General features: G+C 40.1%; 1 protein-coding gene across 2 annotated transcripts in view; it reads right to left on the minus strand.

Moving 5' to 3' along the window:
- LOC121517494 (plexin-A1-like) overlaps window positions 1-23,323 on the minus strand; it is a 503,338-nt gene that overhangs the window by 124,123 nt on the left and 355,892 nt on the right. For both annotated transcript variants that reach the window (XM_041799311.1, XM_041799310.1), the window contains exons 11-12: window positions 19,054-19,150; window positions 5,586-5,809 (exon numbers count right to left, since the gene is read on the minus strand). In XM_041799311.1, coding sequence (XP_041655245.1) covers window positions 5,586-5,809; window positions 19,054-19,150 — 321 coding nt within the window. The remainder of the gene's footprint in view (window positions 1-5,585; window positions 5,810-19,053; window positions 19,151-23,323) is intronic.

Raw genomic sequence — 23,323 nt, forward strand, 5'->3', positions numbered from 1 at the left:
GTGATCTTACCGTGGTCAGAGCAGAAACCAAACCCACATGAACCGTGAAAATCCAGCAGCTGCTGAAAACTCAAGTTTGTTTATGTGGTCAGACAATAGTTCTGCTCCGGCATTCCAACAGAGAGAAGCTTATGAGAAATTAGCAGAGGGAATTTATCTTTCTGAGGGATACAGCCTAAAACAAATATAGTTAATACATTTAAGTGTTTCATAATTATGGAGCTAGACAATAGGGAACATCTTTGTACTCTGAAGAATATCTCAGGTGTTTACAGTCTTAAGGATTTCATTAGGATAAAAAAAGACTTCTTAATGTACTGGGAGACTGAGGTTTCTGCTTGATTATAAAAAGAAAAACAGGTAAAGCTATATGTATTGTTATTTAAAAAAAAGTCCATTAATGGGATTTGTTTTAAATACACAGTATGTAAATTCTGCTTCCTGGGGGCTCCCAATCAAAACAATAACAAAAGATGATGTTGAGAGCAGTGGGAAACAGTGATTTGTCATTATTCCACTCTCCATCCTCTGTTGTCCTGGCATGAACCAACAGGAACGCATCTATCGATAAAACTGAGTCACATATGATGACGATTTGTTCCTTTAAAACCCAGTCCCTAAGACAAACACATTCTGCTTTATGAGGATGTAGAAAACAGGAAAAGGATGAACATATCAGCAGGTGTGAAGACATCAGAAAAGTAAAAAAAAACCTCCTCTAATAAAACGAAAAAAGCAAAGGAATTCAACTAAAGTAGGTGTAGATTATTCCTGCCCCATGCTCCTTGTATGCCTTTGATGACACCAACACTACACATTAGAAAGTTACGTGTAGCTATAATTAGAATATGTTGATGCCATAACATAAGGTTGGACTGAACTTCAGCTATCGCATTACCATTCCCTCTGAATTGTCTCATTGCATCACTTTAAATTCTTAGAATACTAACATACAGACAGGCAGGGTGCTAAGGTTTCATTACGGGGCCAAACATGCCTGTGGCTGGAGAGGAGAGAGAGGACAGCCAGAGTCAATCTTAACACACCAATACACGTGTGGTGCACAACAGTGAAACTAAAGCTCAACAGCATCTCCTTTATCTTCAAACCTTCGTAATATCCACAACACAACCAGAGGCTTGTGGCATCCTACCCACCTTGACAGTACCCTAGGCTGTGCTTACTCACCACATCCACCCTTTTCACCACCCTAAAGTAGCGGACTTTGTCATTTTTTCAAAGGATTATTTTTTCCATGCCGCTGGTAATATGCAAGGACATCCAGAGCACGAACTGGGCTGTGTCAATCCTTCTTTCCACCAGACGGTGCCCTCAGGTGGCTTACTCGCCAAATCTACGTCCAACTTCAGCCCGGTGTTATTCTGGCATCTATTTTTCTAGTCTTTACATGAAATGTATTTTAGTTTTAGTCACATTTTAGTCATTTCTATCTTTTTAGTTTTAGTCTAGTTTTAGTTGAAGAAAAATCAAAACTTGTTTGTCTAGTCAGTTTTAATTTTGTTGACTAAAATTATGACTAAAAATGTTCGTTGACAACCTTTTTCTCCTTGACAAAAACTAGACTAAAACTAACAAAAATAGATCTGTGATGACTAAAACTGACAAAAACTAAGCTTAGTTTTCATCAAGATGACTAAAACTGGACTAAAATGTAATTAAGTTTTCATCAGACATTCAAAATCTGTGATATTTCTCCTCTGTAGGTAAATCTGTCACAACAATGCAGCTGTATCTCTTATGTATCTCAGCTGTAGACAGCAGGGACCCCAGGTTTGGCAGAGTGCATAAAACACACTACCATGATTTGGTACCAGATTTAGTCAAGAAAATAAATGCTTAGACTACAGGTAAAGACTAAATTGTGTGGATTTTTTATGTACTAAAACTAGAATAAATGTTTGAGTTTTTGTCGACTAAAACTGAACTAAAACTAAAAAGGATAGAAATGACTAAAATGTGGCTAAAACTAAAATGCATTTAAAGACTAAAATTAAGACTAAAATTTAAAATAGCTGCCAAAATTAACACTGAGTCTAGTTTTAGTTCATGAAAAGTCCTCACATTTTAGTCTTTACTTTTAGCATTTAGCATTTTAGACATCCACAGATGAGGAAGATGACAACAGGAGAGCAGTTCAAATAAAGTCATCATTCGAGTCTTGCAGACATGCATACCACTTTAAATGTGTTGTTCATAAGAACAAGAACTTGATGGTAATGTCTAAACAATTCTCAGGACGTAATCAACTCTCCACTACACAAATCTTTGCAAGTTCCTGGACACACAAGATGCTCACAAAAAGCTGTAGCTCTACCTTTGTAGAGGTTGTAAAGCCCTGCAGAGTAGTAGTGAAGCTTAAGACCAGCATGATGCTGACACCAACCAAGCAGCCAAGGCTTGACAAAAGCAGAAACTAGAAGGCCTATTGTCAACTTTTTATGATAAAAAGCACAAAAAAGTAATCTCCTGTTGTCCCTGATATTAGAATGAGGATTTTTGATCCTTATAAAACATCTACTGCCACTTGATGCAAGCTAAAATGGTGCTTCAAATTAAGATAAGTTCTTAGTTTAATCAGTTTGTTAGGGGAGCAAGGCTTTCATGAGCCACAATCATCTTAGGACAAATAAGAATAGATCCAAAGTTTGGGAAAACCTAGAAAAGACAGAGATGCCTTTGTTCAAATCAAGATACGCATCTGACCAGTTTAACAGTCAATTTAGCATGAAAAACACTGGACTCTATTTCCTGTAGCTGGAAAATTATGTTTTTCTTGGTTGGTTTCAATAAAAACTCTTTTCTTTTCACTTAAATCCATTGAAATTTAGGATCCAAAAACTTAAACATGAAGAAAGAAAAGCAAAAAATACTGGACCAAAAATGTATGTGATCAACGCTGGACTCTGAAGCTCACAGCTTCTGAAGCATCAACCTCAGAGAGACAGCGACACGTGAAAACTGAGCATACCTCAGAAGACAGTTTAAAAAAAAAAAAGGATCAAAACCAAACAAACCTGTACGTGCCTCTGCCTCCTGACTACCAGTTTGATGTAACACTGAGTAATAAAACCATTTCTGTGCCAAGGGCAAGCACAAGGTCCCAACATGGGAGCACATTCAAATGGAGCTGCTTTCATTCTGGGTTCAGGACACGTAGGGCTGTCGTGACCACGGGGGCCTCGAGAAAAGAGGGCTGACGCAACGGCCTATCAAGGTTCAGCAGGCTTGGATCTCGGCAGGTGACTTTACACTCCTCAGGAGTTGAAGAGATTATGGAGTGGCACTCAAAGAAGCTTTAGTACTTCTTCACAGGAGGTTTTAGAACTGTTACAGGGAGGGTGGATCTGATTAGAGGGGGTTATTTTGGATGTTGCTGAATGTGGACAATGGAGTTTTCTGATTTAAACAATTCTCTTCTTCTGTTTAAAATCATCTGACCTGAAAACAATGAAATGTGACACAAATATGCTTGTTGCTTGCAACAAATCATGGCTGAATTTAGTAGTTTAACTTTACCTTTTCCAAAAACAAAACGAACACTCTATCCTTTCAGAAAAATTAAAAATGAAACTAGTAAGCAGAATGCATTATTTTATGTTTTTTTTTTTTTTATCTCCAGTCCAAAATGAAGAGAGGCACATAAAGCTGAGTCCGCTTATCACACAAAAATCTTCATTTAAAGTTTAAAGATTGCAAAATCATGAACAAGTAAATGATATTTGCTAATTCTGAAAAATATGTTTGCTTTTACGTATTATAGTAATATAAAAAGAATGTACAACTTTGAGCTGAGGGGTAGACCAGTGATGAACTTGACAAGCACTTGACTTTTGGGCTCAGAAACCTTGCTGTATTTTTTTTTTTTTTTTTTCAACCTTGGCTGAAAATTAAAGTCAATGCAGAAGTGCAACTATTTCAATTCCTTGAGGACCACTTTAGGCTGAATGCAAAAGCAAGACATGTCACATACATTAAAAAAGGGCATAATTACAGCTGTAATTTTGATAGCCTGGTAAAAAAAAACAAAAAACAAAACAAAACAAGGATAGAACAGTTCATTTGTTTTTTGCACACATGGAGGGGTGAATCTTTTATAAATGTCTTGATTTAACAAAGGGTATAAGAACTTGATGATTTGGGAATTGCCAGAACTGACCAATAGGTGAGTGCATTTTTTTAGCAGCTGCTAACAGGTATTTGAAGTTGTTGGTGCCTCTGGAGTCCCACCAACCTCAAGGTGTAGGATCCTCCAGAGGCTTGCAGTTGTGCATAAACCTTCTATTCAGCCCCCCCAACCAATGCTCACAAGCAGAAACGGTTGCATTGGGCCCAGAAATACATGAAGACTCATTTTCAAACAGTCTTGTTTACTGATGAGTGCCGTGCAACCCTGGACGGTCCAGATGGAGGAGTAGCGGATGGTTGGTGGATGGCCAACATGTCCCAACAAGGCTTTGACATCAGCAAAGTGGGTGCAGGAGTTATGTTTTCATGAGGAGAGAGCTGGAAGGCCCCTTTACGGTCCCTAAAGGTGTGAAAATGACCTCAGCAAAATATGCTGAGTTTCTGACTGACCACTTTCTTCCATGGTACAAAAAGAAGAACCATGCCTTCAATAGCTAAATTCTCTTCATGCATGACCATGCACCATCTCGTGCTGCAAAGCTGCAAAGAAACTCTTAGCATATCTGAAATTTATGAAAATATATATCAGCAGATCTCTCAGCTAGTTTAATTCGCACTGGATCATGGCTTTTCAAAGAGTGGGAGAGTGAGCCTTCACTGAAAGAGCCCTCACTAATCCTCATACACAAATGCCTATTTAGACAACTCTAATTTTAGAAAAAATATATATGTCTCATCTTAAAAATGTATTTTTGACATTTCTGTCTGACTTTATTTTAACTTCTGTCTTTCCTGTCCAACATTCCTCTAAGAAATGAAACAAAAGAAAACAGACCAACTGTCTTAAATTAGATTTTAAATCTAAACTAATGGCCAGAATCACCCCAATATGATGCTCGCCTCTGCTTTAGAGGGAACAATGGAAAGAAATAACTGCAGATCATCCTGCACCTGCAGCCTTAATCAGCACAGCAGAAAATCACACAAGTTTCTGTGATATTTATAGTGCCAAATGTCACTGTTGCTCTCTTTCTGACTCCAATTTAGTACACTTTATGTCAAAAAACTCGTGTAGTTTGGACACCTCTCTAGGGTGCCTAGTCTGAATATGACACCTGAGTTTGCACCACCTCATTCATTCATTAGCTTGCACCTCTTTGCAAATTACACTATGGCCAAGGAGAATCAACAGAGGCAGTCTAGGAAAATCCACTCTTCAATTAGCAATGGAGGTACCTCCTTATTTTTCTTCCTACCTCACCAAACACCTATCCATTTTGCTCTACACATTGCAGAAGTTAGCTCAGCACTTTTTATCTGGCTTGGGGTACTCTGGCAGTCCAAGGGAGGCCTGCCTCACACTATGCACACCGCTGCACTGCATGGCATCATCATCATCATCTCCTTACTACTACAGAAGCAGTGCATGCATTTCTTACCTTGGTGATCTTTGGGTGAGTGCAGCGGCTGTTTCCAGATGTGGCGTGCATCCACCCTGCACCCTCAGTCATCTGCAGCGGGAGGTTGGAGTTCCCTCCGCCGGTGCACTCCTGCCTAAGGGAGCACTTCCTGTCCTGGACGCACCATCCACACTCGAACCTGGGGTCGGCCTTCAGGCACATACCACAGCTGTCCCGCAGCGCTCTGCACTTGTACAGGTGGGCTGGAGGAAAGAGGGAAAGAGGGTGGGAGAGAAATTAGTTCTGTAAGAGTCTAGCAAAACAAAAATACCATACCACTAACTGCTTAATCATTCATTCATGTATGAACAAAACATTAATATTATTTTGAGATTGCCAGTTAAGCAGATTACTTTAACAGCATGCAACATAATTAGTAGCTTATAATTAAGTAATGTCACCCAAGAGAGGCTGTTGTACTGAATAACAACTGTGATATTCTGGATCTCTATCATATAATTTGATTTGTCATCCTTCCAGGACAAAAAACCCCTAAATGAGATGGAAAAAAAAATACATGCAAACAGAAAGGGAGTGCAGCAGAGTCTCTTATAACAAGACCTTCACACTCCACACACCTCCACACTCTTATTTTTGCCGCATTGGCGATGGATAAAGGTCTGGCTGAATCTGTCCTAATTCTGCTTTGTGCTGTTGTAATTTATTAAAAGAAACCCTATTATCTTGGGTGGCACAAAGCCCAGGTTGTTGCATCACAGCTCTTGCTGTATAATGTCAGGACAGTTTGTTTTGGTGGAACATTTGCATGTGGGGAGACGAACACTGGGATAAAAATGGCTACAATTCTTTGTGTAACTTTACAGCCATTAACAGGCTGGGATATTGCATAAACCAAATCTTTCACAAACTTATTCAGCTTGCAAGTTTTTGGCTTTTGTTGTTTCACACACAGAAATGGATTTTGAAAATGGTAGCTCATACATAACACTGGAGCACCAATTCCCTCTGGAATAGTTTCAAATCAATGACCTGGAGTCGATATCATTTCAGTTAGCAGGCTTACTCAAGAGCAGTGGGACTGTAACTCATTCAGCTCTCACTTTGTATCACTTTGCTAATTTTTATAAAGAAATCTTGCACAATTCTGTTAAATATGCAGCTTTTCTACAGCTACACCTAAACTAAGTGCTTCAGCGGTAGCAGCTATTGTCACTGGTTTACAGCACAATTTCACCCCACCTGAAACAATCGCAAACCCATGCCAAAGCTACGGAGCCTAAGACATGATATGGACCAAAAAAAAATTTAATTGTGGCCACAAAATAGCTATAACGTGCACACTAAGTACTAATTCATGGCCCCAAAATACCAATTTGTGGCTGGGAATGAATGCCTAAAATAAAATTCAATCATACTATCCCTGTCCATCGTGTAGCTTCAGCCTCTCTACTGCCTCTACCTTAGACCTTAGAGAAGGTGCACTCGATTTGCTCACCCAGCTGTCCAGGAATGATAAAAAATATTACTAACTATTATTTTGTGCACACATTGTACCACTTTCTGGTCACGAATTAGTACTTCGTGTACACGTTATACTTATGTCGTGGTGACAAATTGGTATTTTGTGGACATGGATTAGTATTTTGTAGCCATGAATTAGTATTTGGCGGCCACAATTTAGTATTTTGTGGACACAATTTAGTATTTTGTGCCCACGGTTAGTATTTTGTGGCTATGAGTTAGTATATTGTGGCCACAATTTAGTATTTTGTGGCCACAGATTAGTATTTTGTGGCCATGAATTAGTATTTTGTGGCCATGAAGTAGTATATTGTGGCCACAATTTAGTATTTTGTGGCCACGGATTAGTATTTTGTGGCCATGAATTAGTATATTGTGGCCACAATTCAGTGTTTTGTGGCCACCGATTAGAATTTGTGGCGATGAATTAGTATTTTGTGGCCATGAGTTAGTATATTGTGGCCACAATTTAGTATTTTGTGGCCACGGATTAGTACTTTGTGGCCATGAATTAGCATTTTGTGGCCACAATTTAATATTTTGTTGCCACAAATGAGTATTTTGTGGCCATGAATTAGTTTTTTGTGTCCACCTTATAGCTATGATGTGGCCCCAATTCAAATTTTTTTTTTTTTTTTTTTTTTTGACCATGTCATGTCTGGGGCTCCGTACAAAGCAGGTCAGGAGAAAAGTAAAAACATCTTTTCAATCATGAAAAACTTTTAGTGTGGCTCTACTGTTGTTTTAATAGGCATGTGGTGCAGTTTTGATAAAACTGCTGCTATACTATAGCTGCATCCGAGCTGATCGCTACACCAGTGGCGACTGTTACTAACAGCCTCCAGTACAACTTAACCCCGCCCGTATTTACTGCCTTGTTCTCCTCAAACCACCCGTCTTCAGGTCTGGCACAAAACTGTGCCAATAGGGGCTTTTTGCCTGATGACAGACATGGATTCTGGTGAATCCATCTGCTTTGCAATGTTAATAGTGTGGTGCCAAACACAGGTTTCTGGGAGCAACTGCACCGCTTTAAAACACCCATAGTGCTGTCCCACCTCTCCTCATAGACATGCGTTTGTTGACAGAGAGTAGTGAAGCCAGCAAACACGTTTTAGTCAGGAACACTAGCGTCATACATTTTACCATTTTATTGCTAAATGGATATATGGTTTTACTTGGTGGAAAAGGGCTCTGCTCAAAAGCATGCTCTGACTTTCCAGGGAGCGCAGAAATACTCATACACATGGATAAATTAATGAAAAAGCCTGCCGAACACAATGAAAATAGTTCAAAAGCAGTTAATCCATAGTAGCATGAATCTGAATATGAGCTTTTTTTTAACACTTTTTGTGGCAGGGGAAAATGAATAAGTTTGATTTGATATAAGATGAACGGTTTATATCTTCACAAACTTCACCCTTATCTTAATCCCAGACATAAATTTGCACAACACAAAATAATGATAGGTGTTTAACAGAAAGACGGCCTAGGAAAAGGAAAGGTAGGAAGGAATTAGTAATGTGTCTGTTGTTTAGCCTGAGGCCCGATGTATATCAGGCTGTGAGTATTCATCTGCAGGCGGGTTTGAAGATGGATCAGACGTTTGAATTTAAATGCAGTGTTTGTCATGCAGTGGGGCATGGTGGCTGATCGCAGCTCAATCAGCTGCTCCCAACAGGTGGAATTAATTCTAGGCACTTGAGATTTTGGTCAATCCGCTGCAAACTCTTGCAGAATGAAAGCAGAGCAACAGCTCAAGTTCCCTACTTCACTACTATATTTTTGTTCACATTTTTGCGATTGCATCTGTGGAAATGGTCAAAAAGTACACACATTACTGCAACAGTGGGCACGCTCGTTAGATGTGTCCTATCCCTACCATCATGAAAATATAAATGGGCGGGCTTGTTGGTCGTGTTTAGCTAAAGTCCTCTATAGCAAGTGTTTAAGTCAGTGATTGTATTTAAGCATATGGGGCTAATGAGACACAGATAAAGGAAAATTTAACCTCTGCCTGTTGGAGTTTAACGGAAACTTCGAAATTTGTCAAAATTTTGTCTAGGGCTGAACGATTGGGGAAAATAATATAATTGTGATTTTTTTTTGCCCAATATTGAGATAGCAATTTGATATGCAGTTATTTCTTATGTTTCTCATCTTCTGTATTTTCTAACAAACACAAGCAATAATTAATACTGTATCATAACCAACATAATATTAGATTAAATAAGGCTTAAACACTTTTTAAAAAACATGTAATTGTGAGGGTTTTGACTTGCATTGTAAATTGGAAATGAATTGTTAAATGGAAGGAAATGACATTTTTATGTCATTCTAGAGTTTAATAAGAAAAAAAAATACAAAAATGACATTTTTTTTGTAGACTATTCTAAAAAGTAGTACTTGAATGGTTGCATAACATGCAATGCATTACATATTTGCTGCAAAAGAAAAAAAAGTTTTAAATTGGTACTTTGAAATAAATTTCAAGTTGAAGAAATATTGCACCTTCTGGGATTTGAAAATTGCAGGCCATATTTCAGTTTAATCCAATGTGTGATTAATTGCCTAGCCCTAATTTCATTGCAATGCAACTCAAAAAGTGCATCCAGAGAGTATTCAGACCCCACTTAATTTTTTTCAGTCCTGTTTATGTTGCGGCCTAATGCTATAATTGTTATTCTCATGAACAAGAATAAGCCCAGATCAGTGGAGGGCTGCAGTGATGGTTGTCCCTCTGGAACTTTGTCCCATCTCCACACAAGATCTCTAAAACTCAGAGTGACCATCAGGTTCTAGGACACCTCTCTTACAAGGACGTTCTCCACAGAATGCTCAGTTTAGCCAGGCAGCCAGCTCTTGGAAGAGTCCTAGTTGTACCAAACTTATTCATTTGAGAATTCTGGAGGCCACTGTGCTCTTGGGGACCTTCAGTGCAGCAGAACTTTTTTGAAGCCTTCCCAAAGTCTGTGCCTGTCAACAATCCTGTCCTGAGCTCTGCAGGACAGAATTTGACCTCATGGCTTGAATTTTCCTCAATATGCATTGTCAGCTGGGAGGCCTTCTGTAGCGAGGTGTGTGCCTTTCAAAATCACATCTAATCAATTTAACTTACCACAGGTGGACTCAATTAAGGTGTGGAAACATCTCAGCAAAGATCTAGAGAAATGGGAGGAACCGAGCTAAATTTAGAGTGTTTCTGCAAAGGGTCTGAATACTCATGCCAATGTGATGTTTCAGTGTTTTTTTTTTTTTTAAACTCTAAAATTCTGTTTTCACTTTGTCTTGATGGGTCACTGAGTGAAGATCATTGAGAATGCACTGTACAGCATGAGCTGATAAATCTTGAGTGCCAGTCATGCGTCCCAAATGATTCAGCGGTACAGTGCGAGCTGACATCCGACCACGGCGTTTATATAATTGTTCAGCAGACCTAAGAGAGCGAGTAGAAGAACGGCATACATGAATATTAATCATCCGCCTCCCAACTTAAACCTTCTGTTTGTGAAGATTACCACTCCAAGGCTGTGAGGATGAGAAAATAACTGTTTCAACGGATAAATACCGAAAATAAAAAATGAACAAGCATCCTACAGGGATATTACAGAAATTAATTCGACAGGTAATGTCTTCCAACGCCAACAGGGAATTGATAATTGGTTGTGTAAAAAAAGAAAAAAAAAAACATTCCCCAAACTCTGCAGAGTGGAAAAAGTCATTAAAAGTAGAAAAAAATGAATTAATAAATGGATAAATAAATAATTAAATCCTCAAACACCTGAGAGGAGCAAAGGGAGGGAGATGAAAGGAAGCAGGGAGAAAGGAGGGGGGTAAATCTTAGCTGTGCTTGTTAACAAAACAGCAACAAGAATTGTTGTGAATTTAAAGATGGTGAGGCCCCAAGAGGACAGCAGAATTAAAGAACAGAGGCAGACAGAGGGAGAGAGGTGGAGATGAAAAGAGAGAAGCAGTGAGTAAAGAAAACATGAAGACTAATAAAGAAGAGAGGGGGAAAGTACAGGTGCATGGACGGCTTCTTTTTGTCTTCTGTTAAACTTTATCATAATTATCTATCATTCATACTACGGTGTCTTTACCTGCAGGCACGTTTGTTTGCTGTCACACCAGTTAAACAGATTGGAAACGAGCTTAAGTGGAAAAACAGAGAGGGAAAAAAAGGAACAGAGCTTGGAGGAATCTCCTCCCTCCTCCTCCTCCTCTGCAGACAGACGGCGGCTGGACTTCAAAGCGAGCTCCTCTCGCATCCATCTGCCCGCCTCGGCCGTCCGCTCGGCCTAATCTGATTAGCCACGGCTCAGCTTAAAAGTAGCGCGACGCTAATTAATCTAAACCAAATGAATGATTTAATTAACATTAACATCTCCACTTTACACCGGGGCAAAGCCGGGCCAGGGCCGAGCGGCTCTGCCTCAGACGGATAATACGGCTCCGATTTAGGGAGAAAAGGACGAGGATGAAGCAGGCAGGGATTAATGGAGGATGGAGAGAGAAAAGGTGGAGAAAAGGAGGGGAAGGTCTTTATGAGATTTGTGCGAGTGAGGACAGTTTAATAATGCAGGTTTTAAAGGAGTTTTACCACTACGCACTGGGCTTGTAATCCTTTCAGCTTTAGGACAATAACTTATCCATGATAATGTTTGTGATTCATACCAATTACTCAGCCATAACCTGGCCTGGCAGATCTGTGGCTTATTGAGATGAACGCCCCGCTGGCCTCTGAAGCATCCTGTATAAAATCGGTGCCACCTACAAAGTCAAGTAGCCAGCATTGCTTACTCATAGTCCTAACAACGGGGAATAAACGTGTCAAGTCCACACACATAGCTGTAAGATCATCAGATTTCACACTTCAAACTCCCGGAGAGAAACATGCTGCTGTCACATGCAAAGGGCTGACAGTGGCACGCATCCCTGGGGCTTGTTTCCAGACTTGGCTCCATGAAAATTCAAACGTGGTGCACTGACATTTTTTATCCAATGACTGATCTTAAATTTGAAGGATATTGGACAAAAAAAGAGTTCACTCTCTCTGCAACAGTGCACCCAAAATCCCCATTTTCAGTGTTTTTGACTCAGCCGTGTTCATTTTCAAAATAAAACCGCTGGGCTGTTTGGAAATGTGGGGATTTAGAGACGACGTAGAGAAAAGAATAGACAAATCTGTCCTCTTTTCAGTCTCTCAGTCCCACTTGCATTTGTAATACTTTGAGGTAAGATGCTGTTATATTTTTGACACCACTGTGTAGTGAATCGGAGTCAAAGATTAGCTGATATAACACGGAGAACATGTGGCTCTGGATCCACAAAATTATTCTCTTTAGAAAACCTTAAAAAAAGGAAACTTTGACCTCTGTATTTATCTATTGCAGGTCACATTGATCAGTTTGTTTCCCACACTTACACAGCAGGCTTTAATTGTCAAACTTAATTGTTAACCATGTGTTTTGTCTGTATGTTTCCATTGCCCTTATTTGCATTTTTGCCCCTTATTTCCATTGTTTTGCAACTTTAAATCAATTCTTGCTGCTTTAAGCTGCCATTGAATGACACTTTTATCCATTTTTGTAACTTTTTGCTGTTTCTTGCCCAGTTGAGTCACTTCTCACCCATTTTTGCCACTTCCTCCCCATTTTTGTCACCTTTTCACCCAGTTTTTCTGCCATTTTATGATAATTCTGCCTCTTTTCACTCATTTTTGCCATCTGTAACTCATTTTATTTGTCACCTCTCACCCATTTTTGCCACTTTCTAGGGGCCCAGACAAGCTTGAGGATCATGGAGGTCAGCGAAATCATCGCCAATTGTAAAGTTAAGCTGTGATATCAAGGTGTTATATTTAGCCTGAATAATAAGCACTCTTATCAAATAAACATTTTTTCATTAGCATGTTGTGTTATTTAGTAAATGGCCGTCTTAAAAATGTAAATCCGCTGGGTGAAAAATGGCTAAAATGGGTTAGAAATGGCAAAAAATGTTGGAAAAGTTCATGAAATTGGGTTTGAAAGTAGCAGAATGGGTTAGAAGAGGCTAAAATTAGATAAATGTGGCAAAAAAGCAAAAAAAAAAAATTAAAAAAAAAAAAGGAAAAGAAAGGAAAATATGTGTTTACCCTTTAAAACCTCATGTGTTGCCATTGACGTACTGTTGAAGCCCACTTTGCATTACCAAAAGCAAAAAAAATGCAAAAGCACTAACTCACAGGACATTTTCTGTGCCTTTTAGGGTTAAAATAAGAAAAAGAGTCCAGAAACTCAGGGGTTAAAGGGTTAACGTGGCAAAAACAGGCAAACAAAGTGGTAAAGCGGGAAAAAAACCTGCCAGAATGGGTAGAAAGTGGCAAAAATAGGAAGAAAATTTGTTTTGAACTGGCTAAAATGGCTCAACCGAGGCAGAAAAATAGGCAGAAATTAGTTAAACAGGCAAAAATAGGGATTAGAAATAGTCAAATGTGGTTAAAATGAGCAAAAAAAAGGGATAAATAGTGGCAATAATGGGCAACAGAGGCAACAGTGGGCAGAAAGTGGCAAGAATTGGTTTAAAAGTGGCAAAAACAGGCAGACAAAAGTGGTGAAATGGGTTTTAAATTGACAAAAATTGGTTTTTAGTCTCAAAAAATTGGTTAAAAAAGACTAAATTTGGTGGGGAAAATGGGGTCAAATGGGATTTTGAAAGTAGCAGAATGGGTTAGAAGTGGCCAAAATCAGATAAACATGGAACAAAAGCAAAAAACAAAACAAAACAAAACAAAAAATAAATAAATAAATAAACAAAAAAACAAAAAAGGCAAATATGTGTTAAAGTGGCAAAAACAAGCAAAGCAATTGGTCAAAGGGGAGAAAACCCTGGCTGGACTGGGTTGAAACTGGCAAAATGGGAAAAAAATTGGTTTGAACTGGGAACAAAAACCTCTTAACTGAGGCAGAAAACTAGGCAGAAATTGGTTAAACTGGCAAAAATGGGAATGACAAATAGTGAAATGTGGTTAAAGTGAGCAAAAATGGGACATATATTGGTAATAATGGGTCAACAGAGGCAACAGTAAGCAGAATTGGTTTAAAAGTGGCAAAAACAGGCAGAAAAAGTGATTGAAAGGGTTCAAAATTGACAAAAAAGTGATTTTAGTGGGGACAAAAAGACAAAATTGGCAAAATAGTTGGTAAAACATGAGGAAAACCAATACAAGTTTGGTAAGACTGGTGGTAAGTGGCTATTGTGTAATTAAAACAAAAAAAATCTAATTATTCTTAGGCATCTGGAGACCCCTTCTCAGTGTCTTGTAACCCCAAATGGGTCCCGACCCCGATGATGAGAACCACTGCATTATAGGACCTGAACTTCCACCCATCAGCACAGTAGACCCCCAAGGAATAAAGGGATTATGGCTGTTTTTTTTCCCAGTAGAATGATCTGATTGGAAAAATGCACTGCATACCGTTCATAATACATGATCAGTAACGTGATTTCACAAACATTTGTGTATTTGTTTTGCAAAGTCAGCTTCAGTACTTCTCAGTGCGGGCTGAACTGATGACGTTCACTCCGTCAGGAAAGATGTTTGAGCAGGAACAGACAGAGACTCTACAGGGGTATATTTTAAATAAAATAACAGGCAGAAGAATTAGGTCATGACGATAAGCAACTAATTTCCAAGCAATCTGCGAAATGAACAGCGTATGTGACATTCATCAAAATGAGGTCAGATGGAACAGAAAGGATGTGAGATTAAAATGTGCACATGTGTCATAAAAGAATGGATGGTGAATGGAAGAAGAGAGCAGAGCAGGAAGGGTTAGCTCATCTGACTCTGAACATGCAAATTCAGAGGAAAAGACTTTGTGACACACTTGAGAGCAAGACTTTTATTATCTTGTGTAATGGGACGTCTAAAATCATTAGCCTCCGCCACCCAGTGTATTACACTTGATAAAGAATTTAGAATTGGTAATTGTTTTCCACTTCATGCACACATAGGGATTAAAAATAATAAATGCCATCCCTGCATGTCGCTTTGTGTTTTTCTTTATCAATCCTTTTATTCTCATCTACCCTGCTGCCATTACATGCTGCATTTATCAAACCTGTCATGGTTTGGCTATTTGTCTACCCTGCTCTCCAGCATCCATCCCTATTAATTTCTGTGTTGGATATTTGTTTGTTATCATCGCCGTCTATCAATCACTCCCGCTGCCCCTCGTTTTATCCCTCAGACAAGAGTAGTGGTTTTCTAAATGGATTGAACACTCTCACCTCCTCTCCCTGACGGCTGTCAAAAAAGAAATTACTGATTTCTTATGAAGGGGGAAAGCTGCACACAGCGATCGCAGAAAATCATTACAGGCAGATAAACAAGCACGACTGAGTCAAATTTTGTAGATCAGAAGCAATCCCAAATCAAAATGAGAGTGGAGGAGAGAGGGTGAGCTCTGACAAGACTGCTACATCACACCCTGACCTGAGAGTCAAGACTGCCTGGGACATGGCTTTCAGCAACATAGGGAGCCAAAACTAGACTGAAACAGGCTGAAATGAAGGACATTTGGACTCCACAGAGCTCCTCATGATTTACTGAAGACACTGACATGTAGTCTGAATGGGGTTTCCTGACATTTATATGTACCTGAGTACAAAACAGAGCCTGAAGGCAGAAAAAAGCCCGGTTCGATCGGTGATAAATGTGAAACTGAGAGTGCTTTCACACCAATAACTTGTTTACTTTGTTCCGATTCAGATGACAAAATGACAAATTGTTGCATTTTCCCTTGGGTCGCTTTGTGTTCACAGTGCAATACCGCAAAGCAGGCCAAAGAAAGCACCAACAAACGTCTGTTATGTCACATTCCCCTTTCCCACTGCAGGTGAACTAATGCCACATGTACTAGAAGCACAATGCATTGTGGGAAAGCTCCAAGACAAAATTTAGCTAATTATCCACCCAACAAAGATAGTCATTTGTTGACTAGGGGCAGCAAAGAGGAAAATGCCAGGCCGATATTTGGGCAGATGAGCATATTTGTCATATTTTGTTACATAACTCAAAAAAATTACAAACAAACCCAAGAGGAGCTTTCAAATCTCTGCCAGTGTAACGGTTTAATGCCAAACTTTTTCCACTGAGGGCCAAATACAGAAATATAACATCTCAGGTATATGAAACTGATTGAGTCAGACGCAGAATAAAGGAGGAGCTGGGGTGGAGGAGGGTTGCAATAGCAGCTTGCAGAGAGAGCGGCAGAGCCTGGCCAGGAAAGAGCAGTTTGAATAAGGCAGCAACTGGCCAATAGTGTGCTTAGGGCAAATCAGCTCGCCGTCAGCTGATCAGGGCAGAGCTTGGCTCTGTAACTTGCCTGAACTAACGCTAAAAGCTTGATTTAATGGCTAACAATGCAAACAGACAACAATTCCAGGTTTCTGCGGATGCCAATCAGACTTCAGGGGGGCCTGTTTGGTCCACTGTCTCAGCCCCTGGGGTATTATTGGTACTGATATTTGCTGTCAAAACTCATCAAGGAAACAAGACATTATTATTCTGGTTGCCAATTGTTTTACTTTATACAGTGTTGTATTGGTTTAGTCACAGAAAAAAAACGTCTTCTTGTTGAAATGTTTGTTTACAGATTTAACATGGCAGCACCACTTTATGCTGAAACTATGAAGTGCACATAGCAGAGCATAAGCTCCATGTTCAAATGTGGGCCGGATTGATTTTATTTCTTGGGGAAAAAAAAAAAAAAATCTAGGGCCACATTTGGCTCCCAGGCCATAGTTTGGACACCACTGGTTTAATGTGTGGCTATGTTAATCAGCAATGAACCCTATAAAGAGAGACATTCTGGCTTTATCAAACCAAAATAATTGTCTTATGCATGTAGGTTGTATTAAGAAATACAATATTTCTACATTTAAGATAAAATTGTAAAAACAGATTCACATGTAGGCTGTCGTTATTCTGCAATGCATTCAGGGTAATGATGCCATTATTCTTCCCATGTCTTTTGAATGAACTCACCTCAGTCTATATGGTAGTACCTCTTCTGTTTTCTGCTAGAACTGCACTGGGTTTTAAAACTTAAAAATTTAAGGATGAAAGTCCTTACGATGCACCATGGTCCCATCCCAGGACATGCAACGTCAGTCACATGACCTAAAGCAGGGGTGTCAAACTCATATTGAGTCCAGGGACAGATTTGCTCCAATGAGACGTCTTTAAAGCGAAATCCAAAGTTTTTGTCTTAACACTCTAGATATGTTGAAATATGGTTTCTAACATGTGAAAACACTGAGATTTACATGTGACTGAATTCTGGATTTAGACTGTTAGAACGTTTTTCACCTCTTCCCTTGCTGGTTTTCATGTGGGCGGGGCCAATATGTGGGCTCATGGTGTCATGTCATTTTTTCCCACCTTCCTGACTTTTTATGTAACTTCTTTTACTCTTTACTTTTTCAAATTTTTATAATTTAAAAAGGATATTTTAAATCATCAAGGTTCAGTTTACACATTTATATTGGAGGAAATCTGCAGACCTCAGACTGGTGGGCCAGTTATAATAGAAAGATCTTGCAGACCAGATACAACTGTACCACGGGCCGGATTTGGCCCCCGGGCCTTGAGTTTGACACCTCTGACCTAAAGCACGCTATGCTACCACTTCTGTGCCATTCAATGTAAACCAAAACTGCAACGTGTCTCATTTTATGTGACAAATTTGCATTTATGTCTCCCTGAAGTCATCAGTAGAGGCCAGAGCACCGAGCTCTGTGCATGCATGAGTCTGTGTCCGGGCTACAGGTGACACCACTGCTGTCAGAGAAAGGCTGCACCAGCATGATGCTCCAGGCAGATGCTCAGTTTTACAAGGCCAGTATATTCCCTTTAACAGCAGCACCATGTCCCGGTGCTTATTAAAATACAGCCTGTTGACGACACATGCAGAGCATTCAGAAAGTATTCAGACCCCCTTCACTTTTCAGTTATCTTATGTGGCAGCCTCATGCTACAATTGTTAAAAAAAAAAAAAAAAAAAGATTATTTTTCATTAATCTACACTCAGGACCCAGTCATGACAAAGTTAAAAAAAAAAAACAACAGAATTTTAGACAACTTTAAGAAAAAAAATGAAATATAACACTGACATGGGTATTCAGACCCTTTGCAAAACCACTTGAAATCTAGCTCAGGTTTCTCCCACTTTTCTCCATCGTGTCTACCCCTTGATTGGAGTCCACTTGTGGCTCTCTATAGAAAGCCTAGTCATGAGGTCAAGGGTCTGGCCTGCAGAGCTCAGAGACAGAATTGTTGACAGGCACAGATCTGGGGAAAGCTACATCCATAATTCTCTCAAATGAATTGGCTTTCACGTGGACATTTTTGCAACTCCATGCATGCGTTTTGTACTGAGGAGATGCTTATACTTAGCCATTTTTCTATAAGCCCACATCAGTGGAGGACTGCATTGATGGTTGTCCTTCTGGAACTTTGTCCTATCTCCACACAGGATCTCTGGAGCTCAGTCAGAGTGACCATCAAGTTCTTGGTCACCTCTCTTACTGAGGTCCTTCTCCCCCCAGTTGCTAAATTTGGCCAGAGGGCCAGCTCTTGAAAGAGTCCTGGTTGTGCCAGACTTCTGGAGGCCACTGTGCTCTTGGGAACCTTCAGTGAAGCAGAAATGTTTTTGTAGCCTTCCCCAGATCTGTGCCTTGCAACAGTCCTGTCCCCGAGCTCTGCAGGTTGTTCCTGTGACCTCAAGGCTTGGATGTTGTCCTGATATGCAAGTACAAAATGCCATGCATTTGCATTTAAGCCTGCTTCTCCCTGTGCTTTCTAATCTAATACATTCTCAGGTCTTGTTTTCACCCCAATGGGGGTGTGGTCAATCTGTAGAGCAGGAAATGAAGTTTGACAGCCATTGAGGAACTCAACACAAAAAAGAGATTGTTGTACCTTGAATATCAAACGGGTTGTCGATGACAAAGTTGCCATTCCACACCACGGAGAGGTCGACTGGCAGGTCGCTGATGTCACTTCCCTCGTAGTCGTACTGAAATAGGCAGAGAAAGAAACACTGTGTGAGAAATAGTTGATTTATAATGGATTCAATGCAAATTCGGGAAATTGCATGAGATATTGTTTAATTTGCATAGTGATTCGCCCAGGCTTGTTCGCTGCAGACGGCGCTACAGCCTGAGCATGCACACGCGCATAAATCCATATTTACCAAAACAGACATATTTCATAAATACACCCAGAGAAATAACAGATGGGTTCCAGCTGAATGGACATGGAAGAATGGAGACAAGAATGGAAAGGGAAGGAGCGGAGATGAGGCAGGACGGGAACGGAGAGAGGACAAGACAGGTGACGAGAGGGAAATGGAGGAAAGGATGAGGAGAGAGGGAAGAGAATAAGAAGTGGATGAGCAGCAGGAGGAGGAGGAGGAGGAGGAGTGGTCAGAGGGGCGAAAGGAGGCTGGAATCAGACAGAGGTAGACATGAGAGAGGACCTTATTAATTTAGGCATGAGCTAAGTGGTGGGACGAGGGTGAGGGAGAGATAAGATACGGAGCAGTGTAAAGTGAAATTGGCATTTCCAATTTGCTCCCTGACACAGTGGATTTGATAGACGGGGCTCGACCATCCCATGTGGGCAATGGGGCCTGAGACACACAGATACTAACACACTCATGGTTACACACTCATGATGTCAGAGCACTTTTTTTCTACCCTTCCCTGAGTTACAACCATGCCTAAAAGACTGAATATATTGCACTGTCATAGATGAAGTCACTTCTTCTGTTGATAAAGTCCAAATTAAAAGCTGTGAATTTCTACAACCAGAAACACATGAAAGACTGCAAAACTTCATGAAGAAAAATATTTATTTTACGTGATTATAAGGACAATCTTTGCCTCTTTTTGCACTTGTCTGTGGCACTCTGATCTTAGATATAACAATCAATGCAAAGCAGAAATACGCTTGTTTTTGGTGCAAGTGACTTGGCACTTAAAGAGCACATATGATACCCATTTCTTACTGTTTACATTCTAATTTGGTCTAACTAAAACATCTGTGCTTGCTGTGGTCTGATAAAATGTGGATAAAGCTGGAGAGGAGGTTTTGAACCAGTTCTACACTGAAAAAAAGTGAAACATTAGGGTCATTCATTCAAAATAAGCCCCCAACTGAGACAGGTTTGTAGTGCCGCATTATGTAATAATGTAATACATTTTCCATCCATCATATAATAACGCCGGAGCCCACACTAAGTCCTATGGTTAGGGTTATTACATAATGTGGCATTATTACATAATGTGCCTTTACAAGGTTGAAAATGCAATTTGACTTCAATAATGTTTTTCACTTTAAAGCAATGGTTTTCATGTCACATGACCCTATGACATCACACCAAATTGCTCCCTGGCAAATTTTGCTGTCTGCCATTACATCGCTTCAGTAGGCAATGAAGGAAAAAACTTGCATTAACTTAAAAAATCCAGTCTAATACCAAAGTAAGCATTCAAAATATTTATCTAACACAAGTTAACAATTGCAACTCAAGCTACCTTTTTACATTTTTTGAAATGAGTTGAAAGAACTTAATCAAATTGCTTGTTACCAATTGCAATATTTTTTCAACTGTTGCAAACTTAATTTCTGCAGGCATTTTTGTAATAATTGCAGCCTTTTATGCAATCAAATACTTGCAAAGCTTCCATTGCACCTCCAACTGCAGCTGCAATTGTCACTGTAATTAGATTAAGCTCCAATTTCCAAATAAGGCGAGTGCACCGTGACCTGCTGGCGAATCAGACTGCAGAGCACATCGCTCCCTCTCTAGTCTATCAGAGCATTTCCACAGCTGGCGCTCCAGACCGACAGTGGCACGTGCCTGGAGCACCACTCCGCTCTGCTTCGTTCGAGATACGCTGCAGATCTATTTTCAGTACCGGCCACTGCTAAACCCCGTCAATACACATCGATCAGAAAGCTCCAAACAGGAAGTCACAAGCGCAGAATATCCGGTTCTTTCAAATTACAACACAATGCACGGACTCCCGGTCACAAATTATCACTATATCAACATTACGGAGTTCACCGTAATGCTAAAATATAATTATTATTGTTATCCATGAATTTTAAAATTTACTGATTTACAAAAAAAACTGAAAAAATAGTAAAGAACATTAATATTTCTTGATTAAAATTTCAAATTATAGTTATTTACTTGCATTCCTGAACAGAAAAATGAGTTTTAGTGGTTGAATGTTATGCTTGATTCATGTCTGACTTCTCAGAGAAGCCCAGTGAGCCGGCTCAAATTTGGGTATAAAAAGGTGAATTCAGTTTGAAATCCCTCATTCCTGTTCAAAATGGTAAAACGTGGAGAGCTCACTGAAAATGAAAGAGTCCACATTAAAGCACTTCATGATGCTGGATGGTCTCTGAGACAAATATGACAGGTGGTCTAATAAGTTTGTAAAGCACTGTAAAATAGTCTGCTGTTGACATACTATTGCTGTGTAAACTGGCAGTTCTCCCATGATCTCTGCCCACTGATATGGGCTGCACGCCGCAGCGCTGCGCTCTAGACATGCTTCCAATGGGCAAGGTTGCTCGCCTTTGGTCGTATCACACTTGTGGGATTTTGGTGTGTGGCGCAGCCGTCCTACGTGGAAAATGCAGTTTTAGAGATCGGGTGAGGACTTCAGACATCCCAGTGGATCTCAGAGTACAGCTTCTGCTCCCTTAGTATGGAAAATAGCCAGTTGAGCTGATTCAGGATGCCCCTTGGGCCCCTCCCTTTGGAGGTCTTCCAGGCATGCACAAACTGCTAGTACAGACCCCAGGGTCCACTAGAACTCGACATGGGGATCATATTTCCTTCCTGCCTCAGGATCCCCACAATGACATGGAATATGTTGCTTGCTGGGAGAGGGGTGTTTGGGTCAACTAGCAACGTCTGCACCTGCACAACCTGAGAGGATGAAAATAGCTGGATGTGTGGTGTTGTTTATAAAATAAAATAAAAGTCATTCAAACTAAAGCCAGAAGAAATTAATCTAAGAAAAGAAAACATGAACTGTTAGAAAAACTTGTGAGATATGACCAAAAGTATAGTTTTGAGGCCTGACAGTGCGCAGTTCTGCAGGATGGTGGCTAAAAATAACAATAAAAGTATTAACTACGCTTTGATTGCCAGAGGGGACTTGAAAAACCAATTGAAATACTTTGGCAGTGAATGTAATAGAGACACATTCAGCATAAACAATTTGTGCTGGCAGTAAAAGTTGGGACATGTTCAATCTAAACTTTTTCCCGTGAAGTCAATTTAGAAAATAAACATAAATATATTTATCACTGCAGAAAAGTTAATATGACTGTATATTTAAGGATTGTTAACAGGATGCATGCAGAAATCTCATTTAAAAATATCACAGTGGTGAAGATGCACTGATGGACAAAAACTTGGGAGCAGCTAAAGAGACAAAATAAAAAGCATCTAAAGAAGAGTAAAAGGGAAAATAAGGAGACATTGTGAGCAGCCTCAGATGAAGGAGTGATTGTGGTAAGTCCCGTGTCTAAAGACACAATTAGAGACAAAGACGAACATAGAGCCATGAAACCACAGGATTCTGGGAGGTCAGCCTCCCCAGAGCCGAGGGATTCAACCAAAACACTGTGACGCCACAAAGAAGCGCCTGATTGGTCCTTTTTCCCTCCCACTAGTTCAGTGTGACCCTGATCCATCACACACGAGGGAGGCTGCTGGCTTTATTAGCATCACCCCTACGTCCCACTGTTTAAAGGCCACAGTACAGCAGCATCGGCTGTAGAGAAACCACAGGACCCACACAGACACTCCCCCTCTCTCTGCGGTGTGGCTCCCATTAAACTTTAAGGGTCTGAACTTGTCTGCCATCACCAAAAACACTGGCTGAGCTTGTTCCCGTGTCACTCCCTGCCCACCCCTGCTGCTTGCCACATCATGCTTTATTCATACTGTCACATGGTTTAAGACGCCGACACAAACCGCACCGCGACACCGGGGTGCTGAGGCACACTGAGCAGCACCCACTGACCTCCAGGGAGACACTCTGCGACTCTTTGGCTGACTTAAGGAATATAAGGAAAGCAATTAGGAGAAGCAACCAAGAAAGATAAATATTTATCAGAGGAAGGCCTGCCAATGTGAGGCCACAGGTTATGAGCATTA

Source organism: Cheilinus undulatus, linkage group 11 (assembly GCF_018320785.1).
Source record: "Cheilinus undulatus linkage group 11, ASM1832078v1, whole genome shotgun sequence".
Lineage (NCBI taxonomy): Eukaryota > Metazoa > Chordata > Actinopteri > Labriformes > Labridae > Cheilinus > Cheilinus undulatus.